The sequence below is a fragment of the Panthera onca genome, chromosome C1 (assembly GCF_046562875.1).
Source record: "Panthera onca isolate mPanOnc1 chromosome C1, mPanOnc1 haplotype 2, whole genome shotgun sequence".
Taxonomy (NCBI): Eukaryota; Metazoa; Chordata; class Mammalia; order Carnivora; family Felidae; genus Panthera; species Panthera onca.
The window spans coordinates 198,113,146-198,139,392 of record NC_138346.1 but is presented as its reverse complement, the minus strand read 5'-3'; the positions used below and the strand labels follow the sequence as shown (position 1 = coordinate 198,139,392).

Sequence of the window (26,247 nt, the reverse complement as noted above, 5' to 3'; positions counted from 1 at the left end):
CCTTCTCCTGGTGCACCCTTCCCTTCTGGATCAAGACTGGAAAGAAAAATAAAACCTGAAATCGGTGCTTGCTGGGGTGGTGACATTATGAATGACTTACTACAAAATCAACGTTTATGATGATTTAGAACTGATTTTCTAACAAATAAAAATTGAGATTACAGGGGTATGGAATTCACTACAAACAAGGCATTTTCTTTTAAGCATACACACTTCACTGCAACATAATCTCACAGTAACAAAAGTTAGTGGCAACTTTACGGAGGGCCCACACTGTATGTCTCAAGTATTTTTAAGCAAGCACATAACATCTAATCCACTTTGAAACCTGTACCCTAAATAAGGAATGTCGAACGAGTTCAATGGTGTTATCACAGCCAGTTACTCTTTTCAATAGACAATAAGTATAACGAAGGTGGTGTTTTCCTCTTCATTTTCCCTTCCAGTTTAAGGAGTAGGACCTTCTCAATTCACGCCTCCTGTTGATCTAGCTACTAATTAAGGAAGTGTCCTCCATTCTCTTTAAACTGTTGTTCAATACTTACACGTAAAGATCACTTTTCAAAAAGTGCTGAAACGTTTCTGACTGCTTCATTTCATTCAGATCACAAAAAAACTAAGCATCAACATCTGCTATAATTTTTTCACATCTCTCTACCAGGCAGATTCAAAACCTGGCACCTAGTAATTACTGCCTAAAACTGTCCATCTATGCATCGAGATGCTTACCACTGAAAACTGATTTCCACATGAACGGTCTCTTAAGTAAGTGTCTCTTTTGGTTGAAATCTAATGTACTCCTTTTAAAAAAAGAGGAATTTTTTGCATGATTATAATCATGCAGTATATAAAATTAACAGGTTTTTTGAAAAATATTTTCCAGCTATTAAGCACTTTTCATAAGTAATGTCAATAGTTACACTGAATGTCCTTTAGAAACTCTTCTGCCCCTAAAGAAATGACACAAGCCACTGAGACCTGGCCAATGAGAGAAAATTTGCTCTCTCCCACATCTGGAAAACCACTACTGCTCTTCTGGCTACTGAAAAATTTCAAAGCTTTCAGCATCTGAAGTACTGATGTCAAAAAGTAAAGTATTACTTGACTAGGCCCTGAAATGCACAGCCTGTAGAAGCCACTACTGGAAACAGAAGTAGTGAAAGACACTCTTCACCCTAAAAAGAAAAACCTATCAGGAATCAAAGTGACACAGCTACCAGGCCTTCATTTTAAGATAAGCACACTTACGGTGTGCTTCAGACTGTTGAACTTCACAACCTCCTACAGATGAAGAAAGGAGCACTAACCTGTGACAGGACTGGTCAGGACTCCCGTACGGAGTCCGTACAGAGCGAGAAGACAGTGGGAAGGACTCTCGAACAAGAGCAAAGACAGAAAGGAAAGCACACGGGCAGGTGCCCACCAAGAAGAAAGGCATCTGGCCAGCGACAGAGGGAAGCAGTAAGGACTAGCCCAACTAGCCCAACTAGTCCAGCGACCGGCGACACTCTAAGTCAACAAGCAGTAACAGGAAGGAACGTCATAAAAATTAAGTTCAGAAAATTAATCTGACATTCCTCCATAAAATGGGGGAAGGGGAAGGGGAAGTTAAATGGATGTCAGGAGGCAATAATTAGGCACGAAAGGGTAAGAGAGGGGACCTGTGGAAATCGGGCAAGGAAGATACAAACTGCCACGCAGATGCTTCTCTCGGCTTTCAAAGCATTAAAAAAATAATAATAATAACAACAACCAACAAACAAAAAAACCTATGTAATTTCAAAAGTGAGGATTCATAGCCCATTATGACAAGCAAGAATGAAGTCACTAAGTATACATAAGCCAGTCTATCACTGAAATTCTTTTAAGGAGAAGTCTATTCTGTAGAGTCGTGCAACAGAACCCAAGTATGTACGAATACGGCGTTCCAAATTTAAGTTCACAAGTCCAATGGGTAAAGTTTTCAGGTTGTCCTGAAGATCCATGGTTGGTTGCTTCCTAGGGAACAGTACGAACAAAAAGACGAATCAAGCAGACAGAAGAATTTGGTAGCTCTTAAATTTTAGGACAACCACGAGTTAGTCAGAAGTGCATTCAGTTCTAGGGGCGCCTGGGTGGCTCAGTCGGTTAAGTGTCCAACTTCGGCTCAGGTCACAATCTCACGTTCCATGAGTTCGAGCCCCGCGTCGGGCTCTGGGCTGATGGCTCAGATCCTGGAGCCTGCTTCCGGTTCTGTGTCTCCCTCTCTCTCTGCCCCTCCCCCGTTCATGCTCTGTCTCTCTCTGTCTCAAAATAAATAAATGTTAAAAAAAAATTAAAAAAAAAAAAAGAAGTCCATTCAGTTCTTCAGCTGATGGCTGCCAAACTCCACAGTGAGAACTCTTCAAAGGAGCACAGCGGTTCCTTACCACACAAAGAGCACAATCACTGTTAACTTCATTCGTGAAATGAAAGAATACTTTCATAAAAAAATTCAGAGATACTGTTAGCACATCAATCTCCATGTTCTTTTGTGATAAATTACCCTGGGGCAAACTCCACACTAATCCTTTCTCCACTGCACCCTCCCCACCTCCCAAATCCATTGAAAGTAAAATTCTTTACACCTTCCCCCTTCAAATTATTGGAACAGAACCAAACAAAACTTCTTTTCCCTGCTATCTTCATAAAACTTGACAGACTGACAGTAAACTGTGTTCAGAAAATGAAGAAATGTCCAAGGTGAACTAGGCTTTTCTGCAGGATAAAGGAACGGCATGTAAGGAAACAGGATTATATTATCTAGGTCAAACAAGGTCATTTGTTTTTGCACATGTATAAGCTACATGGTTTGTCCTATAACATAATCATATACATGTTACACTAGGTCTAGACTTAATGATTATCTAGGTGATTTCCTGCAGTAATACCCAAGAGCCCAATGTGCAAAAGATAAGCCTCCAGATCACATAGGAAACCTGTTAAGTTCATGAATAAAACCATGAAAACATCTAGTTTGCTTCATGACCTACCCACCTCATATCCCCAAAGCAGGAAACAGCTCAACTAAGAAGAGAAAGAGTCCTTTGCCTCAAGATGGGAGCAAATACTTAAACCCACCCACATGCCCAGTCAGCCTCAGGGCATTTTTAATTATTAAATTGACAAGACAAAGATCTCAGTGTGCCAGATATGGACAAGTTCCCTTTTTCATGCACTCCAGGAGATGAAAATTTCATAGATATGGCTATTATGTATACCAGGAAGACCAATACGGAAAATAAATTCTTTCCTCTACATGCTTTGCTATAATGAGAATCACAGAATGCATTAATTAATCAAGAAACAATGGATTAACTCTGGTTAATTCTGGTTCCTCATCAGTAAAGTAATAGTAAAGAAGAGAGAATTACACACAATATTGTTTAATACACACTCGAACAAGAAATATAACAAAAGTAATTCCTGTTTTCTAAATACAATTATGTCTGGTTGTGTATATGTAATGAGGGTATTTCCACGCCCCCGCAGATCACCCAGAGAAAGTGTCCCATTGATCGAGTTACAACTATATTAAACAAAAGACCCTTTATAATAAACCCCTTATATCGGATTCAACTTGGCTGATAACAGCATTGCTGATTTACTCTTCATCTTATGTACTACTCTTTGCAAAATAATCAAATAGTTTGAAAATGTAAAAATATGCAGAGAAGGATGAATGAATAGAGGCTTTTTTAGTTCTGGCAGTTCCTCATCCTCCCCCCTTCACAACCCCACATCCCTTAGGATAGAAAAGTAATCTGAATAAAGAATACAGGCAATAAATATTTACGGAATTGAACTAAGGTCCCGTGCGGGGAGGACAGTATCAACTTCTGGATAAAAGAGAAAATAAAGAGGAAGCCATGCTTAGGAAAAAAATATTTATTTTGTAAGATTCATTCAACACAGTATATGGGCAGATGCTATTTACAAAGTATGTTATTAAGCTGAAGCCCCTGCCCTGAACAAACTTATGTGCGGGGAAACAGAAAACATTTACACAAATCACTACATATGAAATAAATCAGAGCCATAAGAATGACACAAATAACTTGCTACTTGAATTCCTCTCCATAGATTCTGGTTGGTAAGAGCAAGAAAAGTTTTATAAAGAGGAGCTGATAAGTGAAGTTAAATAACAGACTCTGGACATGAAGAAACGAACAGCAGAAAAACCCAGTAAGATCTGGATTCACAGAGATGTGAATTCAAACAGCTGGTTCATGATCATGTTAACCTCTCAAATCCCTTTTTGCCCGGTCTATAAAAGGGCATCACAATATTGTAGGATCGCTGTGAAGACTGTAACGTATACAAAGTAGTTGGCATAGTACCTGGAAAATTATATACGGTAATGTGCTGCAGCTATTATTATTATTCCTGAGCCTACTGAAATAGAACTTATTTGGCATTCAAATCCACATCTTAATACTCATCACCTTAGCTGGAATCACTTGGCCTTAGGACTCATTTTCCTCATGTAAAAAAAAAAAAAAAATGGTATTAATATCTCCCAAAAATCTATTCAGAGATTCACATAAGCAATGAAATCAATGCCAAAGTATCTTGAAAAGTGTTAATGCATTACTGTAGCGATTTAGTTGGCCTGCCCTCAAATAAAGCACAGTGATGTGGATGAAAAGAATGAAAACATTTCAACCAATGGAGGATAAAGGGGGAGAAATTTAACAAACACAGACTAAGCAGTATGTGGATAAGCTACATCCTGCTGCAAAGGATATACAGTGGTAGGTCTATCTATTCTTCCCAACACAGGAGAGAAGGCAGATATTGGAACGAGTGAGGTTCCCAACAGGTCTCAAAGTGGTGGGACAGAATTGAGAACCAGGTTCCAAATGTCAGATGCACCCACATTCTCAAGGTTAGAAGACCCCTTTTTCTTTTTCTTTTTCTTTTTTTTAATATAAAATGTATTGTCAAATTGGTTTCCATACAACACCCAGTGCTCATCCCAACAGGTGCCCTCCTCAATACAGAAGACCCCTTTTTCTATCTTGTTCTTCAAAACGCCCAGTCCCAAAACTATTACAAGATCTCAGGAACTTCCCCAAACAATACCTTAAAGAGGTCGCTTACTTCATCTCTAATCCATAGTCACTAACCTAAAACAGGAAAGCCATGAACTAAGATCTCATACCTCCAGGTCACTTGGTCTGGCTAACTATGTATGTTATCTCTTAAGGAAACATTCTAATAGCAAGATGCCAAAAATGCCCAACAACCAAATGGTATTAAGACAAGGCTAAAGGAACTAGGCAGTTTTACCATTCCTGTCTGTACTCAAAAGCTATATTTTGGGGGAAAAGGGATTCACTGAATTATTTGGTCAGATGTTTTTATATTAATACACCAAAGACTTTATTAATTCGTCTTCCTTCTGCAAGAAAGGGTGCATGATTTTGCTGGCACACAATATATCTCCTTTCTAAATTCTGTCAATTTTGGAGTCAATCGAGTTATTCTTATGGGACTCGAATTGCAAGAAACTGCCAGTGTAAGGTAGCCGTTCTTGGGCTGTGAATCCTAAAAGTACTTTTAGCTACTCAAAAAAAAGCCTCCAGTTCTATGAGCCATTCTGTTTGCCATGATGGAAAGATGTAGAAAAGAATTTAACAGACTTGGTATCCACATTAGGCTTCCACTTGCCTTGATTTCAGAATTGCCATTCATGAGCCCTTAGGAACAGATACGTCAACGCCTTAGACAACTGCAGACTGGTGAATGAGTCACTTAGAAAACCCAATGAAAAGTTACAGAACCTCTACATCACAAGGGGGAAGTCACTCTAAAAAGACATCTTTTAGATGCTCTCTGGCATATCCTAGAAAAAGGAGAACTATTCCTCTTTTCTATCTTTTTAAAGATATAGAAATAAGGGCAAACTCCAAAATCTTAGACTTGAAAGGGTCCTGGGAAACCAGTCAACATCTTTGTCTTACAGATGAAAAAAAGCCCAAGTCCAAAGAAGATGAACGTCTGAACCAAGGCTGGACTGTGGCTTCAGGGTTCTGGTCTAGAGCGTGCTCTATCCCACCAAGTTATACCTTTCTTTGGGTGAACCGTTCTTTAGCTCTCCAAATCACTACCAAATTCCTTCCTTTACTAGCCATTTTGCTAATTTTACACTTACAGATAGAATTCCTATATAATGTCCAATAAGAATCTGCAGCTATATTTTAGGGGTGCCTGGGTGGCTCAGTCACTTAAGCGACTTCGGATCAGGTCATGATCTCACGGCTCATGAGTTCAAGTCCCATATCGGGCTCTGTGCTAACAGTGCAGACCTGCTTTGGATCCTGTCTCCCTCTCTCTCTGCCCCTTCACAGCTTGTGTGCTCGCTTGCTCTCTCTCTCTCTCTCTCTCGCTCTCCTTCAAAAATAAACATTTAAAAACATTTTTAAGAAAAAAAAAAAGATTGGGGCGCCCGGGTGGCTCAGTCGGTTGGGCGTCCGACTTCGGCCCAGGTCATGATCTCACGGTTCATGGGTTCGAGGCCCGCGTCAGGCTCTGTGCTGACAGCTCAGAGCCTGGAGCCTGCTTTGAATTCTGTGTCTCCCTCTCGCTCTGCCCCTTCCCTACTCACACTCTGTCACTCTCTGTCTCTCAAAAATAAACATTGGAAAAAAAAAAAAAAAAGAATCTACAGCTGTATTTTAACCCTATCTCACCTTATTCTACTTCCAAGGAACATGACAGGATTCTCATTAGGACTCCACACACACAAGCACCTCCCAGATCTGCTTCCTCAGGTTTACAAACTTGTCTATGCTTCAGCTTTCTAAAACAAAGATGAAGGGCCACGTATCTAAATACATCCCATTTATTCCAGAAATAATCACTACTATCTCAACGTCCCTGAAAATGATCAAGTTTTCTGCACATAAAACAGTAAGGAATCTTAAACAGAAAAAAAGTCCTCAGTTTTTAGAAAATCAATTATGCAAAAAAAAACAAGGTGCCTTTTCTATCAACAGCTCTCCCCTTGGCAAATCCATCCTTTTTTAAGACACAAAAAGTAGGAACACTGCTGTCCTCTTACAGGTGAAGCAAGTAAATTATACAAAATCAGAAACCAAACCAATGTAGAAACCAAGCCCAGTTACCCAAGGTTAGTGAGCCTTTCCTCAGTACTGCAAAGATCTACTCCTGAATACTCAACTAACAGCCTAAGCTTCTCATGTGTAAATTTAAGAAGCTGCTCCAATATGTGCCTTTCAGCTTTTCAGGACTATACCTTTAAGTTGAATGGAAATGACCGGCAAGGAGAGTAGATGACATATTTGAAAATAATTTGTGGCCTAACCCTAAGGCATTTATTTTACTATCGTCCTTTTTATGTTGATTTTCTAGAATAAGAGGTAGGTAAAGCACTTGTATTGTGATCCTTCAGCTAAGGACAACTGTACCTCGGACAGCCAACAAGGTCTGAGGTGATGGTTCAAGCAGCCACTTCTTAGCAAGAGTTCTAAGAAATGCTCTACATTTTGCAGAGCCTAGTGTTGGCTTTGACGGAAAAAATGTTAACAAGAGCCAAGAAGCATTAACTTTACTAGAGCTCAATTACTCTTGATGGAACCAATTCTCTCTCAATTCTAACGATTCATAACGTTCTTAACAGAAGGAACTAGGACTCCTTTTCGTTTACCAAAACGAGGTATCTATCGTTTACTGTAATGAGGACTCACACAAGTGCAAGCGCGTGCACACACACACACACACACACACAAATACACACAAAATAAGTGAAACAAAAATACACTGTGCCTGGCTGAAAAATCAAAGCAATTTACTTGAAATTTTAGCGTATATAGGGGTAAAGACTACATTTATACACAGCCCCTCTCTTTCATTGCTTAAAGGGAAGGAAATTTAATGAGGTTAAACTAATTAGAAGCTGTAGCTTTATTTTATAATAAAAGCTTATTAATTCTTCGTTTCTCTTTTGCCAACTTCCCTTGTAACACTGCAGAAAACATTCTCCCACCTTGCACCTATCCAGACCCTAACTAAATAAACCAGAAAACAATTCCCAAGTCTTACACTCTTCCATTACAGTAATCACAAACTCTCCAAGCGATACTGACCACTCCCTTCTCTCTAAACCCGAAACATATATAGGCAACACTGGGCCTTCTTTCTGTTGTCAAGTGTACTCTCTGCTTCCTCAAGTAGCTAAAGAGCTCCTTGAGTACAGAAACCTCATTCTCTATACTTAGTCCGTCCACACCGTGCCTAGCCAGTGGGTTATGCTTTCAAAAACCAGGGGCACCTGGCTGGTAGAGCTTGCAACTCTTGATCTTGGGGTCATGAGTTTGAGCTCCACATTGAGGGCAGAGTCTACTTTTAAAAAACTACCTCAGTATCTGTATTTTGGGAGGAACATATGTTAAGCATTTTTTTTAATCCTCCCCCAAAATATCAATTTTTATACAGCTTACTAAAATGAGATTTTCATTTACTCTAAGGGAACATGCTTTGAAGAGGAAGCCAGGTCAGAATCCCAGTTTCATCACTTACTAGATATGTGGCCCTGGGCAAATTAATTCATCTCTCTCAGCCTCTTTCTTTATCTGGATAAGAGATCCGTCCTGATAGAGTTACTGGTGAGACAAACTCCTTAGCACCTGTGTAATACATTGCCAGCAAACGGTAGTTATTATTACTCTCTGAATACGTAATGAGGAAAGAAGAAGAGTGACACCCCATAACTGCTGGAGTACATTTTGGTTATCTACATATGCCCACAACCAGGTGCGAGTATACAGATACCAAAAAACTACTATTTCCTAACACAAATAAGAAAGGTGAGGTTTGGAAGCCTTGGGTAGGGGGAAAGGTATTTTTGGAAGGAAAAAACTATTCAAAAAATATTTTTGTCAGGGTGTCTGGGTGGCTGCCGGGTGAGCATCTGACTCTTGATTGTGGCTCAGGTCATGAACTCATGGGGTTCATGAGTACAAGCCCCACATCAGGTTCTGCACTGACAGTGTAGAGCCTGCTTGAAATTCTTTCTCTCTCTCCTCTCTCTCTCTCTCAAAATAAAAAAGTGTGTGCATTTGTGTGTGTGTCTGTGTGTGTGTGTAGTTTTGTCATTATTTAAATAAAATTCACTTTCTATTCGATTCTGTTCACTATTTCTTCAATTAAACAGACTTTAAGCCTTTAGAGATTATATAGTGTACACAACAGCAAAAGGCATTATTTTATTTTGTATAACTAATTTTAAAAACTGGCACTGATTTCTGGTGGAGTGGACCAGGCTAAAATCACAGGAGTGGGGAACAAGAGAAACACGGTTTTCCCATCTATACTTAATATCTGATTCATCTGTTTAACTTTCTGTTCAAATTTTGCTCCAAAAGCTGAGAAAAATCTCTTCCCCATTAACCACAGAGGATTTATTAATGTGCACTGTTTTAATATTAGGCAGGCACGGGAGACATAATGCCACCTATCTAACTTCTCTTAAAGCTCTAGGAGAAAAACCCATGAACAGGCCCAAAACCCATGAACCCAAGATGATAGGACACTGGAACTCTGATCACAGGATGACAAGGAAAAGTTGGAAACAAAATCTCAAAACACAGGAAGCAAGACCCTCAGAACCAAAACACCAGAAGAGTTTAACTAATGCCTAACCACAACGGCAGTCAATGAATGTTTGCTATACATCAGGAGAAGAATTACCTTAATCCTGAACCCTCAGAACCCAGCATAGTGCCTGGATCAAAGGATATTTGCTAAATCAAAGAACAAGTGTGTTTAATGAATGATATAAAAGAGAATCCAGAATACAGCTATTTTCCCTCCTTTAAAACATTAAAACAGATGTGGGAGCTTTTAAATATTAGATATGCAAAAAATAAAACAGAAGGAAAAAACCTAAGGTTAAGCTCCAGAACAAGAGAACCACAAGCAAATGCCCCCAGCTTGAGAACCTGTTACACCTTTGGTTCTTAATCCAAACTATATGTTCTACCTTATCACCAATACATTCTAATTGTCAACCACAAGAATGGCCAGAAGTCAGCTGTGCTTTATACTCCCATTTCTTCTAGAATTACGGCAACCTTCCCTATCGATGTGCAGATGACAGGAATTTGTTTTTGCAAATTTTAAACATTATGAACAAACCAAACTTCTTGTTCCTGAATTCTATATATTCTGACTGACACCTCTACCCTCTGGAATCATTTCACCAGAAATCTAACAACTTCCTCTCCACAATGGAGCTCCAAACAACCTCCTCAACCTACTCTAAAAACAGGTTAGCAACATGTTCTGATCAGCAGCCAATCTAAGACCCCCTTCCGCTGCAAAAAGAACCTAGTGAGTGGAAAATGAGGCAAAAGTAAGGATATGTGATGCATATAAAATTATCTTGTGAAACTTTAAAGCCTCGACTTACAGCTGACTGGCTAATAGAACCATCAATAATTTGTGCTCATGTTTTGGTTGCTTTGTTTTATTTTTAAGACATTAGGCTAAGGTTAACGTTCTTCTTATAATGAAATCATTTTGGCAAAATTCTGCAATATCCCATTCCTATCATGAGGATGGCAACAAGGAAAAGCAAGCACATACTTCTGGAGACTAGATTCGGACACATTTGATGAAAGACAGCTCCAAACTTCCCTTAAAAACAGGCCCACTTTTCTGACACACCAGTTCACTTACCTCTCCCATCGCTCTTCCCTCCAGAGCAAGTGCTTGAAAATCATGATTCAGTTCATCCATAGAACGCACCTATCGTTCAAAATAGAGAAGGAAAAAGTTTCGAGTTAGCATCTTGAATTGTACGCTCACATTAAACACAACGGTTTACCTTCAGATACTGACAGAGACATAACAATAAGCAAGTGACTGAAATTAAACATTCACTTACCTTCAATCAGCAGGGTTCAGAGCCAATGACCCCTGTTTTCTCCCCTCCCATTCCTTTTTTTTCCACAACATGAAAAATACATAATCCAGAAAAAGCATATTCCATCAAATGAGCATTATGTTAGCTATTTTTCATACATTTTAAATGTATAAGACCAACATGCTGAAGGGCAATGACCTACGATTATGTGACCTGAACATGGCTCTGGACTCAAAAGCCACAGTGCTTGCCCCCAACTGTGACAAGCAAGTAGAAACAAGGGGACTCATTTGACCCAACCCAGTTATTTCTTGGATAAACCTCAGGGAAAGGCACTGCAAACTGTATAGTGGGGTGTCCGAACATTTCTCCATGTTGGAAGATCTCCGCAGAGGGGCTCTTGGGATCTCAACTCCAGGAGGAAAAAACAGCACTCATCACAAGAATCCCTTCAAACCTCACCTATCATTAAACTACTGCCCACATCGGAACAATCTTTTCAGGCTTCAATGAACTCCTATCTAAGGTCATTTCTACAAGATAAGGTTAAGATCAAGGAAGAAGTGTGCGATCGTTTACTCGAAACAGTAACCCAAAAAACCTTGTGTTGTCTAATATCCTGTAGGTCCTCTCAGTTATGAGCAGCAAGCCATCTCTGCTGCCTGAGGCCAGAGGACCGTCCCTTGTTTATTCACAAGGAAGGCTCTTCGACTGCTGGAGAAAGACAGCAGAGGGCCTGAAGCAGGACTCTCACAAACCCCTCATCTGACCATCACTACCTCCCAATGTCGGTGTACAATCGCCAGCAGTGGGTACACACAAAGGTCAGGCTGAGGTCAGGCAGGCAGAGGGAAGAGTATGGAGAACACGGGCCAGAATACAGCTAGGAGAACCAACTCAAGGATTTTATTAACAGGGCTGCCTGTTTATCACCCAACAATCTTAACTTGACTGAACTGACACCACATAAAAATATAGTTACACCGCTGTTCTGAGTCACATATCTTCAAAACCCAGAGTTGATATACGCTACAAAATGACAATGTGTCACTAAGACAAAGCAGCTTTGGGATGCCTGCTAAAAATGGAAATTTATAAAATTCAAAATGAAGCTAAAATTCAGCCCAATGAGAACAAAGAGACATAGATAGAGACCAAGCTTTTTACTGTGGTTAAAATAGTTTCAAAGGGCCTGGAAACAAGCTGTGACCACATTACAAAGTGTTTCCATTATTTAGGTAAACACACTGAGTAAGCTTCTAAGCTATAGGTAGTAAAGATAAAGGCGGGGCCGTGGGGGGGAGGAGAGAATGAGGACAAGATGCTAACTGGAAAACTACAAATGTCAGATGAAATCATTTTGAACCTTCAGGCCAGAGTGAACATTTACGAAGCATGTAAATCAAATGCATAAAGCTCTGTATCTAGCTCTTTCTGTGGAATCCAATCATACATTTAACTAGAGCTAGGCATTTCTTGAAAATCCAATCTACAAATAGTTTTAACCAAGAATGTTGGAAATCCTATTTATATTTCCCAAGGAGGGAAATATAAAGAGAGTAGTAAGGCAAGGTACAGAACATGCAGTACACATATTTATGTCATCGTCACAACAACGTCACAGCGATTATTTCCATTTAAAAGATGAGAACACCGAACCTCTGAGAAATGCCCTTCCCAACTGTTGTTAAGAGGGCAGAGCCCTTAAATGGCACTGCCAGGATTCAAATCCGGGGCTTCCAACTCAAAATGCAACGTCCTTCCTAGGTGACCACGCTGCCTCCAAGGCAACCACAGGAAGTTTCGCCCCCTCAGATAACAGTGCCTTCTGTTTCTGCCTGGGCTTTGAGGAGTGTGCTTTCTTGGAGTGTTTGCCTTTGCTTTCCACTGTCTCCTCCCCCACACCTTCAAAGCCAGCCCACCCTGCCCTTGGAGCCATTTCCATTCCCTTCTATATGATCTATCTTCCCATCCATCACTCACTCACTCACTCATTCACTCTCTCTCCCTCCCCCCTCCCCCCTCCCCCTCCCCCCCTTTCCCTCTTTCCCTCTCTCTCTGTTCTTATTTGCTAGCTCTCTCAGCTCTTCTCTCTCCCTCTCTTCAGTTCCCTCTTCACCTCCTCCAGCCCTCCCTCTTTCCGGGTGTCTCCCTCTGTCCCCCGCCTCCCACCCAGAGGATGAACCACTCTTCCTCCTACCTCTGCGCACTACCCTCCTAATTCCTGTGGGTCGTTCTCCTCACACAGGTGAGAAGGAGCCTCAGTTTCCAAAGTTTGCCACGCTAGTCCAGAAACTCCATTATAAACCATTTGCCCACAGGTGACTAGACCAGACAAATCAAATCATTCTCACAAAAAAACGTTTTAACTAGTCAGGAACATACTGTTTATAGTAGAAGCTATACCTGGTATGGTCATCGACACCAGGCAGACTCTCCACACAAATTCTTCCTAGGAAACAAAACTAATGATCAGAAGAAGATGCTCGGGAATCAAGAGAAATCAAAGAATGAAGAAATATTTTAGGCAGGTAACAAAGAAGCTCCTTCTGTCATAAAAGAGAAGAGCTGGCTGCAAATTATAATCGGAGTAAATTCTCCCATCAGGACAGAACAGTCTTTTCCAGTTCTGGTGCTCTACTTCTCCCTTCTCTAGATTTGAGTGCCGCATTAGTGTTAATTTCTAGCACGACTTACTAATTTCTTCTCCATTTTTGCTAAATGTCTAGAAGACGTCCTTCCTCTCACTAACTGCTCTTACCTATCTCCTTTGGTTTCACAAACCTATTTCCTGTTTTCCGTCTTTGGGCTACTTGCCAGTAACATGTAACTTTCTCATAACCATCCAGTACTTGCTCCACCACTGCCCCTCCCCATGAAGGCATCTGCCCGTCCCTTTACTGAAGACGCAAGCAAGAGAAGCACTTTAGTGCCTGACCCACGTCCATGTTCCTCTCTTCATCCCACCACAAATACCATCCATACACAGGTCCTATGCTTCTGAGTTTCCCTTCCATTTCCCAGTTCCCAGAACTTTCTTCCGTAAACTCAACACCTATCTCTCCTTCTAGCAGGGATCCTGTCCTAACTAGATCCTGTTGCCTAATTTGGCAAACTAAGTTGCATGTTTTACCACACAGAAGTTATAAAATAAAAACAAATAGACCCAGGATTACAGATCACACTTGGAAAATTAAAAATTAAGCGGAAGTATCACTTTACAAATCTCTTATCAAATTCTCTTTAAGATAATCACATGGAAAGGGTGCCTGCCCTTTCCATCACCCCTTGAGAAACCCTACTTACCATACCCAACGGTCCACACACTTATCAGAATCATCAATGAATGATATACATGTCACTACTGCCTCATCTGTAAAACTGAGATAACACCAACTCTTTTACAAGTTTGTTGTAATAGTTAAATGAGACAAAATGCCCAATACTTAGGAGGCACTTATTCAACTGTACCCACCTCACAGGTTATTCTGTTTTAAGTAACTGAAATGTCTCCTTCACCCATTCATCCCTTCTTTCCCCACCCACCCCCCACACCCCCAGGGTTAAGGTTTTGGCCATGCCTTGTTGGGAGGGTGGGGTGGGTATCTCTCCAGTTCAGCATTTCCATAATCAACGTATTAAAAGTACCTAGATCATGCAAACATCTAAATTACTTTCTAAAACTTAGCATCTCAAAGTACATCCATCTCTCTGTCTCAATTCCCAGCTAAATCATCAATTCAAAGAAACTTCAACACTCACTCTCCATCCTCATCCATTCAGAAACTTCCAAAAGGGAAAAAAAAAAAAAAAAAAAAAAAAAAACCACCATCGCTGGCTCAACCTCACGTTCTTTCAGTTCTCATTTTTTAAAACACTCAGTAAAACCACTTTATAAAATTCCTCCATTCCTGAACTTCCCATGCCACTATGGTCTCCTGATTCTCCTCCTACCTCACTATTCACATGTTTGACTCTTTTTGCCAACCAACATTGTAGTCAAAGGGGGTAAAAAAAGAACAAACTCAGGCACAAAGACATCCAGATGTAAACAGTTCGTGATCCAAATATTTAATCAATTACAATTAATCCATTTTTCAAGCAGGTGTTGTTGAACATTATACCTCAAAGAATGGAATGAAGCAAATAATCATGGGAGACCACACAGTCCGGAACAAAAGCCCTAAGAAAGAAACAAGTTTTGACAGCGCTGTGGTCAGGTTCTTGGCCCTACTCTGCCAGCATTCCTCTTAACTGCCCAGTGTGTCTTTACAAAGAATGTCCCTCTACTTGGGCCAGCTTGACCAGTTCTCCGTTGCTTGTACAGAAGAACCAAACTCGGACACAAAGATATCACTGACTTGGTATTTATTAAATCACACTGGAAATCTTTATTTTTTTTTTAACGTTTATTTGAGAGAGAGAGACACAGCACAAGCGGGGGGGGGGGGCGAGGGATGGGGGGCAGAGGGAGAGAGGGAGAGAGAGAATCCCAAGCAGGCTCCGCACTGTCAACACAGAGCCCAATGGGGGGCTCAGTCTCTTGGACCGTAAGATCATGACTTCAGCCAAAATCAAGAGTCGGATGCTTAACCAACTGAGCCACCCAGGCACCCTAATATAGTATTTTAAAAAAGAGTAACTCAGAGCTATATGGTGCACTTAAAAAAATAAAATTCAACAAATCAATACTTTCTGAATATTCTCTGTAATGGACATGTTTCAAGACACCTGCTTAGAAAGGACAAGTTCATGATTCCTATCATCTCTGGCCTACTGCAGAGATGCCTTTTGCAGCACCTACTGCACAAGTATTCCCCTAAATGGCCAAATCCCTGGTACCTGGTAAGAAATGATAAACTGACCTAATCAGGTTCTTCTCTTACCATGTGAGCCTGACGGGTATGGAGAGATAAAATGAAGGTTCCTAAAGATCTGGCAGTTGGGGCTATCATTTCTGATTCAAGTATCAGCTGGTGAATAAGCAGAAGACAAGCAACGTAGAGAAAGAATGTGCTGGAAACAGAAAGCCACCTAGTGCCAAGGGGGCCCACGTTTACATTTCTACTCAGGGGTGGTCAGAGAGAATCCCTGGCATTCTTTCACTAAAGCCCTGAATTTTTGCTAGTTAAAACATATTTCTACACCTTGAGACTAAAATTGCCTTTACTAGAATATGTGCTTCCTCAACCACTGAATCTAAGTTGTCAGAGGAGCTTTTCTCCTCCACAACTACCTTTGTTCTCCTGGAGGATTTTCTGCACAGGCAAGCCTAGATCACGTTAGCTCTGTTTCACTAGCACAGATCCAGAACAATATAAGCAGGGGAGCTGGTGCCAAGAACCATTACAGGAAGGAGACACCAGTGAGAAAAAGCCAAGCAAAAGCAAGAGAAACTTGAGCAGTGCCTGGCTGGCTCAGATGGCAGAGCATGAGACTCCAGATCTCGGGGCTGGTCTGTTTGAGCCCCATGTTGGGCGTAGAGATTACTTAAAAAACTAAAACCCCCAAAAAAAAAGCAGGAGAAACTTGAGCGATAAAATATGGAAAGGGAACATGAGAATTAACTACTAAGTCTGTTCTACAGCAGCTCTTGTACCACTACGTATCAGTATCATAAACAATAACTGATACTTACTAAGCCTTACTTTGTGCCAGACCCTGTCCTATAAATACTTTGTATGTTTTAACAATCATAATTTGAAAATGCAGGTACTCTTACAAAAGCACCCACTTTGTAAGAAAAGCAAAAACTGATTACGGTCCTCAAATAAAATGTAAATAAATCAGCATCCTTCTTGGCGGGGTGGGGATGGGTGGCATTGACAAAAAAACCCACTCTTTCAGCCTAAGTGGCTGCAAACCCTACTACGTGATCTTACTCATGAAGGTTTCCATTCTTTTTCACTGTCAGTAACAACACTAAACACCAGCATTTGCTGAGTTTCAAGACACTGTACTACAAAAATAGATATTATTCCACTTTATACACAAGGAAACCAAGGTTTAGTGAAGTAATTTGTGCAAAGTCATATAGCAGATAGAGTGGAATTCAAATTTAAGTCTCTACCCTTTACTCCCTTCTCTGTTCTCGTCAAAGTCACACAAAAGCACACCTGGGTTCAACAGTTGTTCCAGCAACTAATTACTACGTTATTTTGATACTGTCTTCTATGATACACAATGAGGAAAATGAAGTCACCACAGCCAGGATTAGACTGAACGTCCACTTCTTGTTTTTTAATTTTTTTAATGTTTATTTATTTTTGAGAGAGAGAGAGAGCGCGCGCGCATGAGTGGGGAAGGGGGCAGAAAGAGAGGGAGACACAGAATCCGAAGCAGGCTCCAGGCTCTGAGCTGTCAGCACAGAGCCTGACGTGGGGCTCAAATTCACAGAACCTGAGCTGAAGTCAGATGCTTAACCGACTGAGCCACCCAGGCACCCCCATCCACTTCTTTATTATCTATCATTAAACACTGCTACTACTTTTACTAATTAAGGTAAATATATTAGAATTACAGATTTCCTAATATGCTGGTGGCATTCTGCTAGGATGATTAACAGACCCACATAATAAACTACTATAACTAAGTTACCAAAACTGTTTTGCTACCAGACTACCAGAATATATACATCTCATGTAAATGTCAGCACTTCCTAAACATAAAAGAAAACAATTTTGAAAGTAAAAGGAATTAATACACATTTTCAAAATCTTTAATGATACTAGTGACCTTTAAACACAGAAAAACCTCACAGCTGCTGGTTCTGCCAGTCTTTTTCTTAATTTCACCGATCATGTTCAAGCTGAAATCAATAATGAAGGCAAGGCCATTTTAACTGCAAAAAGAAACGGTTTAATTATTATGGAAGAACCTAATAAAAAGTGTAAAGCTTAAGACAATGATCGGGGCGCCTGGGTGACTCAGTTAGTAGAGCAGTAACTCTTGATCTGAGTTCAAGCCCCTCAATGGATGCAGAGGTTACTTAAAAATAAAACACCTTAAAAACTTAAGATAATGATCAATCGTCTCTCTTCTTGTCTGGAAACTACTATCTGTAGCCAGAGAGCGAACTGGCATATTGCTAACCACCAAAAAAACCCAAAATTCAGAAACATAAAAGAGACTCCTATACCACTATAGAGATTAATTTACATAAAAAAAAAATGTTTATTTACAAATGGGGAACACACCAGAAAGTGTTCATTAGCAGTAAAAAAACTTCATTCTGAAATACCAATCTCGAGAGAGAACATATGGAAAAAATAAAAAAAGATAAATGAGGAATACTCATCCAAAAGTTCCTAAATCAGGTTGTGGCAAATCTGTATCAAGCTCTTTTCAAAAAATGAAACAAAATTCAAAGGCACCATTGACCTCACTGGAATCAGGAACAATCTTACTGGCAGAGTATTAGAGTCTATGTGAAAGTAGCAAATATTTACCCCCCAAAAAGGTACAGAAGTGGATTTTCCAAAGTCTTGCTAACATCAAATTTTCTGAGATTCACTTTGTCATCCCTGGTGCTCACTAACAGACATGTAAGAATTCCTACCGTAAGAAGGGTTTGTCAGAGGAAACAAATGAAGGGCCTACACAGTCACTGATAAGAATTTTCTACAAATTACAAGACAGTGACTATTTGTAACAAATGTACAATTAAGGCCACCAGTGGAAACTACGAATTTTGGAAAATAAGCTAGGAGGAGAAACTATCAGCCGCAAGGTTCGCCTACAGTGTCAGCCTCCAGGTGGGAGAGGTCCTTACGCAAAGACTACTTCTCTAGTTATTTGCTCTCCCTTGTTGGCAAACCAGAAGTTGGATGCAAACAAAAGTTCAAAGACCATGGCGCACAGGTCCTACTGCTCTCTTAACTGCTGTCATAACCACTAAGTAGCAAAACTGGCAGTTCGTCTTCTCTCTCTAAAAGTCACCCCCACAGTATTAAACACATGACGGGCAGTACACACGAATACCTGTAATGTGAGAAATTACCCTTGGTCTCAGGAGTGATCAAAATAGCAGAAATAGGACTTCCAGTGCCAGCTTCTTTAAAATGGTTCTTATCCTGCTGAAAAGAATACTTTGTCATGTTTTTCTACAGCTTTTCAAGAAAGAAATCTGATGGGGCACCTGTGTGGCTCAGTTGGTTAAGCATCCGATTTGGGCTCAGGTTATGATCTCAGGTCATGAGTTTGAGCCCCGCATTGGGCTGTCTGCTCTCAGCACAGAGCCTGCTTTGGACCCTCTGTCGTCCTCTCTCTCTGCCCCTCCCTTTCGCCTTCTCTCTCTCTCTCCCTCTCTCTCTAAACTAAATAAACAATTAAAAAAAAATTTTTTTAAGAAATTTGACAATATGCATCAAGTTTTATAAATGTTCACTGCCTCTGTTCTAGTAACTCCACTTCTAGGATTTTAGCCAAAGCAAATCATCAGAAATACGATCAAAGAGTGTTAACAAAGATCTTCAACCAGGCAATGGGATGGCAAAAGTGGTAAAAAGTTAAACTATAGTAGGAATCGTTAAGTGTAGTATATATTCACTTACAAAATTTTATGCAGCTATTTAAAACATCTTTAAAATTGTTCGAGAAAAATGTGTATGTGTAGGGATTCTAAAGACAACAAATCTGCATATATAAAAAGATACAAACACATTTCCATACAGAGACATAAACAAAGACTAGAAGGTTAAAAAAAAGACTAAGGTAATATACTCAAATGTTAAAATTTCTTCAGTAGTTTCTATATTTTGTGTAAATGCCTATGAAAAAAATCAGAATCTTCTAAAAACAAATTTGACAATATTTATGTCTTTAAAATATTAGTAACTTTCAAACCAATAATCCTCTTTCTAAAAACATCTTAAATAACCACAATGAGGAATAAGTTCTATAAGCCAAGGTGCTCACTGTGTAGTTACTTTTAACAATAAGAAAAAACCAGTTAAGAAATACTTTCAACAGGGGCACCTGCGTGGCTCAGTCGATTAAGCGTTCAACTGCTGATTTCAGCTCAGGTCATGATCTCACAGTTTGAGAGTTCGAGCCCCCATCGGGCTCCGAGCTGGCAGGGCAGAGCCTATTTGAGATTCTCTCTCCCTCTCTCTCTGCCCCTCCCTGCTTGCTCGCGCTCTCCCTCTCTCAAAATAAACAAACAAGCTTCAAAAATGTAAAGAAAGAAAGAAAAAAATTTTCAACAAAAAGTTAGGGGTAGGATAGCCAACAGTAAATAAAAATTAGGTTAGTTATGGTACATTCAGAAGCAGTTTCTACAGGGAAACACTGTGAAACAGAACAGAAATAGGATGGGCCTTTTATGACTGTCAGAATAGTTCGTACTTACTGCCTATGTTCTAGGTAGCAGTATGTATTATTTAATTCTCAAATTATAAAATAATTCCTAATTATCCTCCATTTCCCATTTTTTTAATGGAGGAGGAAACTGAGGTAGAGAAAGGTTAAAAACTCGCCCAAAGTGACCCAGGCAGGCTGACTCCCGTGTCTCTTTCCGGTGTCCTATATCGGGGGATCAAAATGTGTCTGGGGTACTCCAACTGTTTAAATGGGCAATAAAGACAAAAGGGCCCATCCAGATCCAACAAAGCTGCACCAGACAAAAGCCTGCTAGAAACTCAAAAGTGGAGAAGGAGCTGTGCACACTACTCTGCCGCCCAACTGTGTATCTGAAGATGTAACAGCCACCCACACAGCCCATCTGTGGCCAGAACTCTCTCCGTTAATTCAAGGATGATCAAAAGGAAGTAAGTCATCATGAGACCACAGGGAGTAAACTACTTAATGAGGAAAAAGAAATCACATCCTGAAGATATAAAAGAGAAGATTTCTGAAAATGATTTACCTATTGGAAGAAAGAATATAGATCTACAGACAAAAATTCATAGCAAAATTCAAATCCACAAGGCAGTAAGTCAACTGCTGAATGTGTAAAATTTATATAGTACATCATACAAAGGAGCATTATTTGGCCACAAAAAGGAATGAAGCACTGATACATAAACATGCATGAACCCTAAAAACATTAGGTAAGTGAAGAAGCCAGACACAAAAAGCCATATATTTATATGATCCCATTTATATAATATATCCACAATAAACAAATCTACAGAAACAAGAATAGATTTGGGTTTGCCAGGGACTTGGGAAAGGAGAAAATAGGCAATGACTACTAATGAGTACAAAGTTTCTTCTGGAAGTGCTAAAAATGTCTACAGTTACATAGCTGATAAGTTGCATAATACTGTGGATGTACTAAAAACCACTGAATTACAAATTTAAGGACAAATTTTAAGGTATGTGAAAAATAGCTCAATAAAGCTGTTATTTAAAAAACAGAAGTCGGCACACTTTTTCTGTAACAGGCCAGAGAATACAGGCTTTGTGGGCTACACAGGGTCTTTATCATATCTTTCTTTGGGTTGGTTTGTTTTGATTTGGTTCAACTATTTAAAAAGGTAAAAAACCATTCTTAGCTCAAGGGCCATACATAAACAGGCAGCAAGCCAGATTTGGCACAGAGGCCAGTTTGCCAAATCTAGTTTAAAAATAAATCATTCTTAAATTTTTCCAAGTGAATACATGCTAAGTTAATGCTGATCTATAAATTAAGTAAAGATCTTTTATCAAACTTATAAATAGAGTTCCACAAATGTTATTGGATAAAGGGACCAGGGAAAATGTATCAAACAGAATTTAACATTTTTATCAATAATTAAGATCATATAAATAATAAGAATAAAACCCACATTAAAAAATAAAGATAACTGCTCACATGAAAAGATGCTGAACATCATTAGCCATCACGGAAATATAGATTCAAACCACAATGAGATACCATCACGTGCCTACCAGAATGGCCAAGATAAAAAAACGTAACACCACCACATGCTGGTAAGGGTTCAGAAAAATTAGACCAAACATGGCTGGTAAGAATGCAAAATGGCACAGCCAACTCTGGAAAATGATTTGGCAGTTTCTTCAAAACCTGAACATGCAACTATCCTATGATCGACCCAGCACCTGCACTCCTAAAGCAGTTATCCCAGAGAAATGACAACTTATGGTCACAGAAACACCTGAATACGAATGCTCACGGCAGCTTTATTTCCAGCAACTAAAAACCAGAATCTGCCCAGATGCCCTTCCACAGGTGAAACAAACTGTGGTACATCTACAAAATAGCACAGTGTGCAGCTACAAGAAGGAATGAACTACTATATGCAACAACTTGCTAAGTCTCCAGGACCTTGTGCAGAGCAAGAAAAGGCCAATCCCCAAAGGTAATACGATGATTCCATTCAGAATAGTTTGGAAAAGACAAAATTGCAAAACTGGAGAATAAGAAATTAGAGTTCGGGGGGAGCTCCCCTATCCCCTACCCCTCAAGGGGAAGGTGGATGTGGTTATAAAAAGAGCTACTCAGAGACACTTGGGTGGCTCAGTCGGTTAAGCATCCGACTTCAGCTCAGGTCATGATCCCACAGTTCGTGGGTTCAAGCCCTGCATCGGGCTCCACACTGAGCATGGAGCCTGCTTAAGATTTTCTTTTTTTCTCTGCCCCCCACTCCACCCCGCCCCTCTGCCCCCTCCCCCATTCGCTCTCTCTAAAATAACAAAGAAAGAAAGAAAGAAAGAGAAGAGGCCCTTTATCTTAAAACTCCCATACCACATTTAAAATACACACACACACACACACACACACACACACACACACACACACACAAATGAGATCAAAACCGGAAAAATCAGAGGTGCCTGGGTGGCTCAGTCAGTTAAGCATCTGACTTCGGCTCGGGTCATGATCTCACCATTCGTGGGTTCGAGCCCCCATAGGGCTCTGTGCTGACAGCTCTGAGCCTGGAGCCTGCTTTGGATTCTGTGTCTCCCTCTCTCTGCTCCTCCCCTGCTTACACTCTCTCTCTCTGTCTCTCAAAAATAAATAAATAAATGTTAAAAAAAAATTTAATTAAAAACAAAACTGGAAAAACTCAGTAAGATTGGATGGAATTTTATCAATGTCAGCATCTCAGTTGTAATGTCATATTACACAACATTACCTACAAAATGTTATCTACAAATGTTATACTGTAAAATGTTACCCCTGGGGAGAAATTTGGCAAAGTGTATAAAGGATTATACACTGTATTATTATACTCTGTATTATTTCTTACAATAGTATGTGAGTTGACAATAACTAAATCAAAATTTTAAATTAAAAAAAGACAGGTGTGGGGTGCTTGTGGCTCAATTGGTTAAGTGTCCAACTTCGGCTCAGACCCTGATCTCACAGTTGTTAAGTTCGAACCCCACATTGGGCTCTCCACTGTCACCATGGAGCCTGCTTAGGATTCTCTGTCCCCCTCTCTCTTTGCCCCTCCCCCACTCGCTCACTCTCTTTAAAAAATAAAATAGGAAAGAAGGAAGCAAGGAAGGAAGGAAGGGAGGGAGGGGGACAGGCAGATGGGCGGCTGAGTCGGATAAATGTCTGACTCTTGCTTTTGGCTCAGGTCATGATCCCAGGGTTATGGACTTGAACCGTGCACATCAGGCTCCATGTGTGGAACCTGCCGGGATTCTCTTTTTCTCCCAATCTCTCTGTCCCTTACCTGCTTATTCTCTCTCTCTCTCTCTCTCAAAATAAATAAACATTAAAAAAAGGCCACTATAAAGAAATAATGAAGATATGGCTTAAAAATATGGAGAATAAACAGAGGGTTGCTGGAGAGGTTGGGGGGGGGGATGAGCTAAATGGGTAAGGGGCATTAAGGAATCTACTCCAAAAATCATTGTTTCACTATATGCTAACTTGAATGTAAATTAAAAAAATAAAGAAAAAAAATAAATTTCTTTAAAAATGATAGTTCCATAAAAAAGATAGTCCTGAGCAAAAAAAAAAAAAAAAAAACCCTAAAATAAGCAAATATATACCCAAAAGAACCTTTTTCTCAAGCTACAAAAAAAAAACCAATGCACATCAAAAGGTCTCACTCAAATAGCACATAAAAATCACATCCTGAACAAACTATCCTAAAGTTGTAGTATTCCTTAAGTATTCCAGCGGGGGGGGGGGGGGGGGGGGGGGAGTTACTCTTGGTTCTCTAAAATACTACATGCCAGGGCGCCTGGGTGGCTCAGTCAGTTAAGCGGCCGACTTCAGCTCAGGTCATGATCTCACGGTCCGTGAGTTTGAGCCCCGTGTCAGGCTCTGTGCTGACAGCTCAGAGCCTGGAGCCTGTTTCAGATTCTGTGTCTCCCTCTCTCTGACCCTCCCCTGTTCATGCTCTGTCTCTCCCTGTCTCAAAAATAAATAAAACATTAAAAAAAATTTTTTTAAATAAAGAAAGAAAATAAAATACTACATGCCAAAGACAATAAAACATACAAACTATGGCCAAAGATTTGGTCTTGATACAACTGTCTTTCACATATAAAGGCTACAGAAACACAATATAGAAAAGTAACAAAAATATGCCACCCACATTCCACCTTTCAAGTAATGAGTGTACCAAGCATTCCAGCTGAGAGAATTAAAATTAAGCACACAAAATGGATAACAGTCACAAAACCATTTAATGGAACACTACTGAGCAATAAAAAGGACCAATGTATTATTATAAACAACAACATAGATTCTCAAATGCATTATGCTAAGTGAAAAAAAAAACAGATTCAAAACTACATACATTTACAGTATATGACATTTTGGAAAAGGCAAAACTAAAGGGGCAAAGAACAGATTCATGGTTACCAGCGGCTGGGAACAGAGTTAAGAAGTGACTATGAAGGGGCTCCACGGAATGTGGGGATGGGTCAAACTGATCTTGATCACGGTAGTTACAAGAATATCTGCATTTGTCAAAACCTATAAAAGTGCATACTAAAATAACATATTTTACTATACACAAATTGTATCTTAAAAAGGGAGAAAAATAATTACACAAGAGGTAGAATAGCTTTATGAATATCTAGCAGTATTTTTCCCATTCTAAGACTTAAGAAAATAATTCAAACTGCAAATATTGATGAACAAAATATTCATTACAGAACCACCTACAATGGTAAAAATTTAGAAGCCTAAATGACCAATATCAGGAAATAATACAGAAAAGAATGAGACCATTAAATATAATGGAATATTATAAAAGCTTAAAATTATCTACGGAAATATTCTGTCATAGGATATTTTGATATGTTAGACCAAAAAAAAAAAAAAAAAGACAGAAAACTATAATCACAGAAATGTTTTTATTTTACCTGAACTTGTTCCAAAAAGGATTCAGAGTGACTTACAAAATCGAGTAAATTCAACTAATGAGAAAATTAAGGCAAAGGGAAAATGAGAAGAGCCTTGTTTATAAAATGTATGTAATTGGGTCCAATATACTTGCTAGAAATGAACCATAAATTTATCTCTAACTTCTCCAGTGGTTAACCAAAACAGAAAAATAATTAGTAAAAATTCATACTGCCCATAAGATTAAAAAAAAAAAAAGGCAAAACTCAAGAAGCAATCGTTCTTGTTATTAGCACCAAAGAGATTTTCCTATCCATAAATATATAATTATTTACATTTTTAAAATTTTTTAATAAAAAACCAGACAGACCTATCATAAAAGGTTATAGAAGACCGAATTACAGTTGGTTGGTTTCCTGCATGTTTTTATAATTTTGTAATTGGATGTACTTTCCAAAATATTTACAATGAGCATTTACTGATTTTAGAAATCAAAAGTACCTACAAGTTATTTTTAATGGGAGGGAAAAACATTTTATTTGATTTTTAAATCCCTGTTTATGAGGGTACACAGAATGGCATTGAACCATGGAAAGAATCCTTAGTTGGCCCATAATGAAAACAAAATTACATTCACTGTCAATAAAAATGACCCTTGTTTTAACATATCTGCATATATACGTATTTTTTTTAAGTAATCTCTACACCCAATGTGGGGCTCAAATTCACATCCCCAATATCAAGAGTTGCACGTTCAACCGACCGACTGAGCCATCCAGGCCAGGCGGCATAAAGGGAATAAACACTGGTGAGATAACAAAGTTACTTGAGTTAAACACTTCATTATTATTGTTACAGTTACAAACAACTGGCACAAGAAACAGATTATCTATCAAGTCTTCAACCAGGAGGCCTACAAAATGTCTTCCTCCATTTAGTGGCCTTGTCACAAACCCTTACTACTCCCTTGTTTCAGCATTCTATTGTAGTATGTAAGGGAATAAGGAATTCTCACCGAGTAAATCTATCCAGATAAATCACAGCAACATAATTAAGAAGGCAGCTACCAAGCACATCAAAT

At 39.5% G+C, this 26,247-nt stretch overlaps 1 protein-coding gene across 19 annotated transcripts in view; it reads right to left on the bottom strand.

The window, feature by feature from the left end:
* PUM1 (pumilio RNA binding family member 1) overlaps positions 1-26,247 on the bottom strand; it is a 132,852-nt gene that overhangs the window by 81,805 nt on the left and 24,800 nt on the right. For all 19 annotated transcript variants that reach the window (XM_060626079.3, XM_060626084.3, XM_060626075.3 and 16 more), the window contains exon 3: positions 10,723-10,791. In XM_060626079.3, coding sequence (XP_060482062.1) covers positions 10,723-10,791 — 69 coding nt within the window. The remainder of the gene's footprint in view (positions 1-10,722; positions 10,792-26,247) is intronic.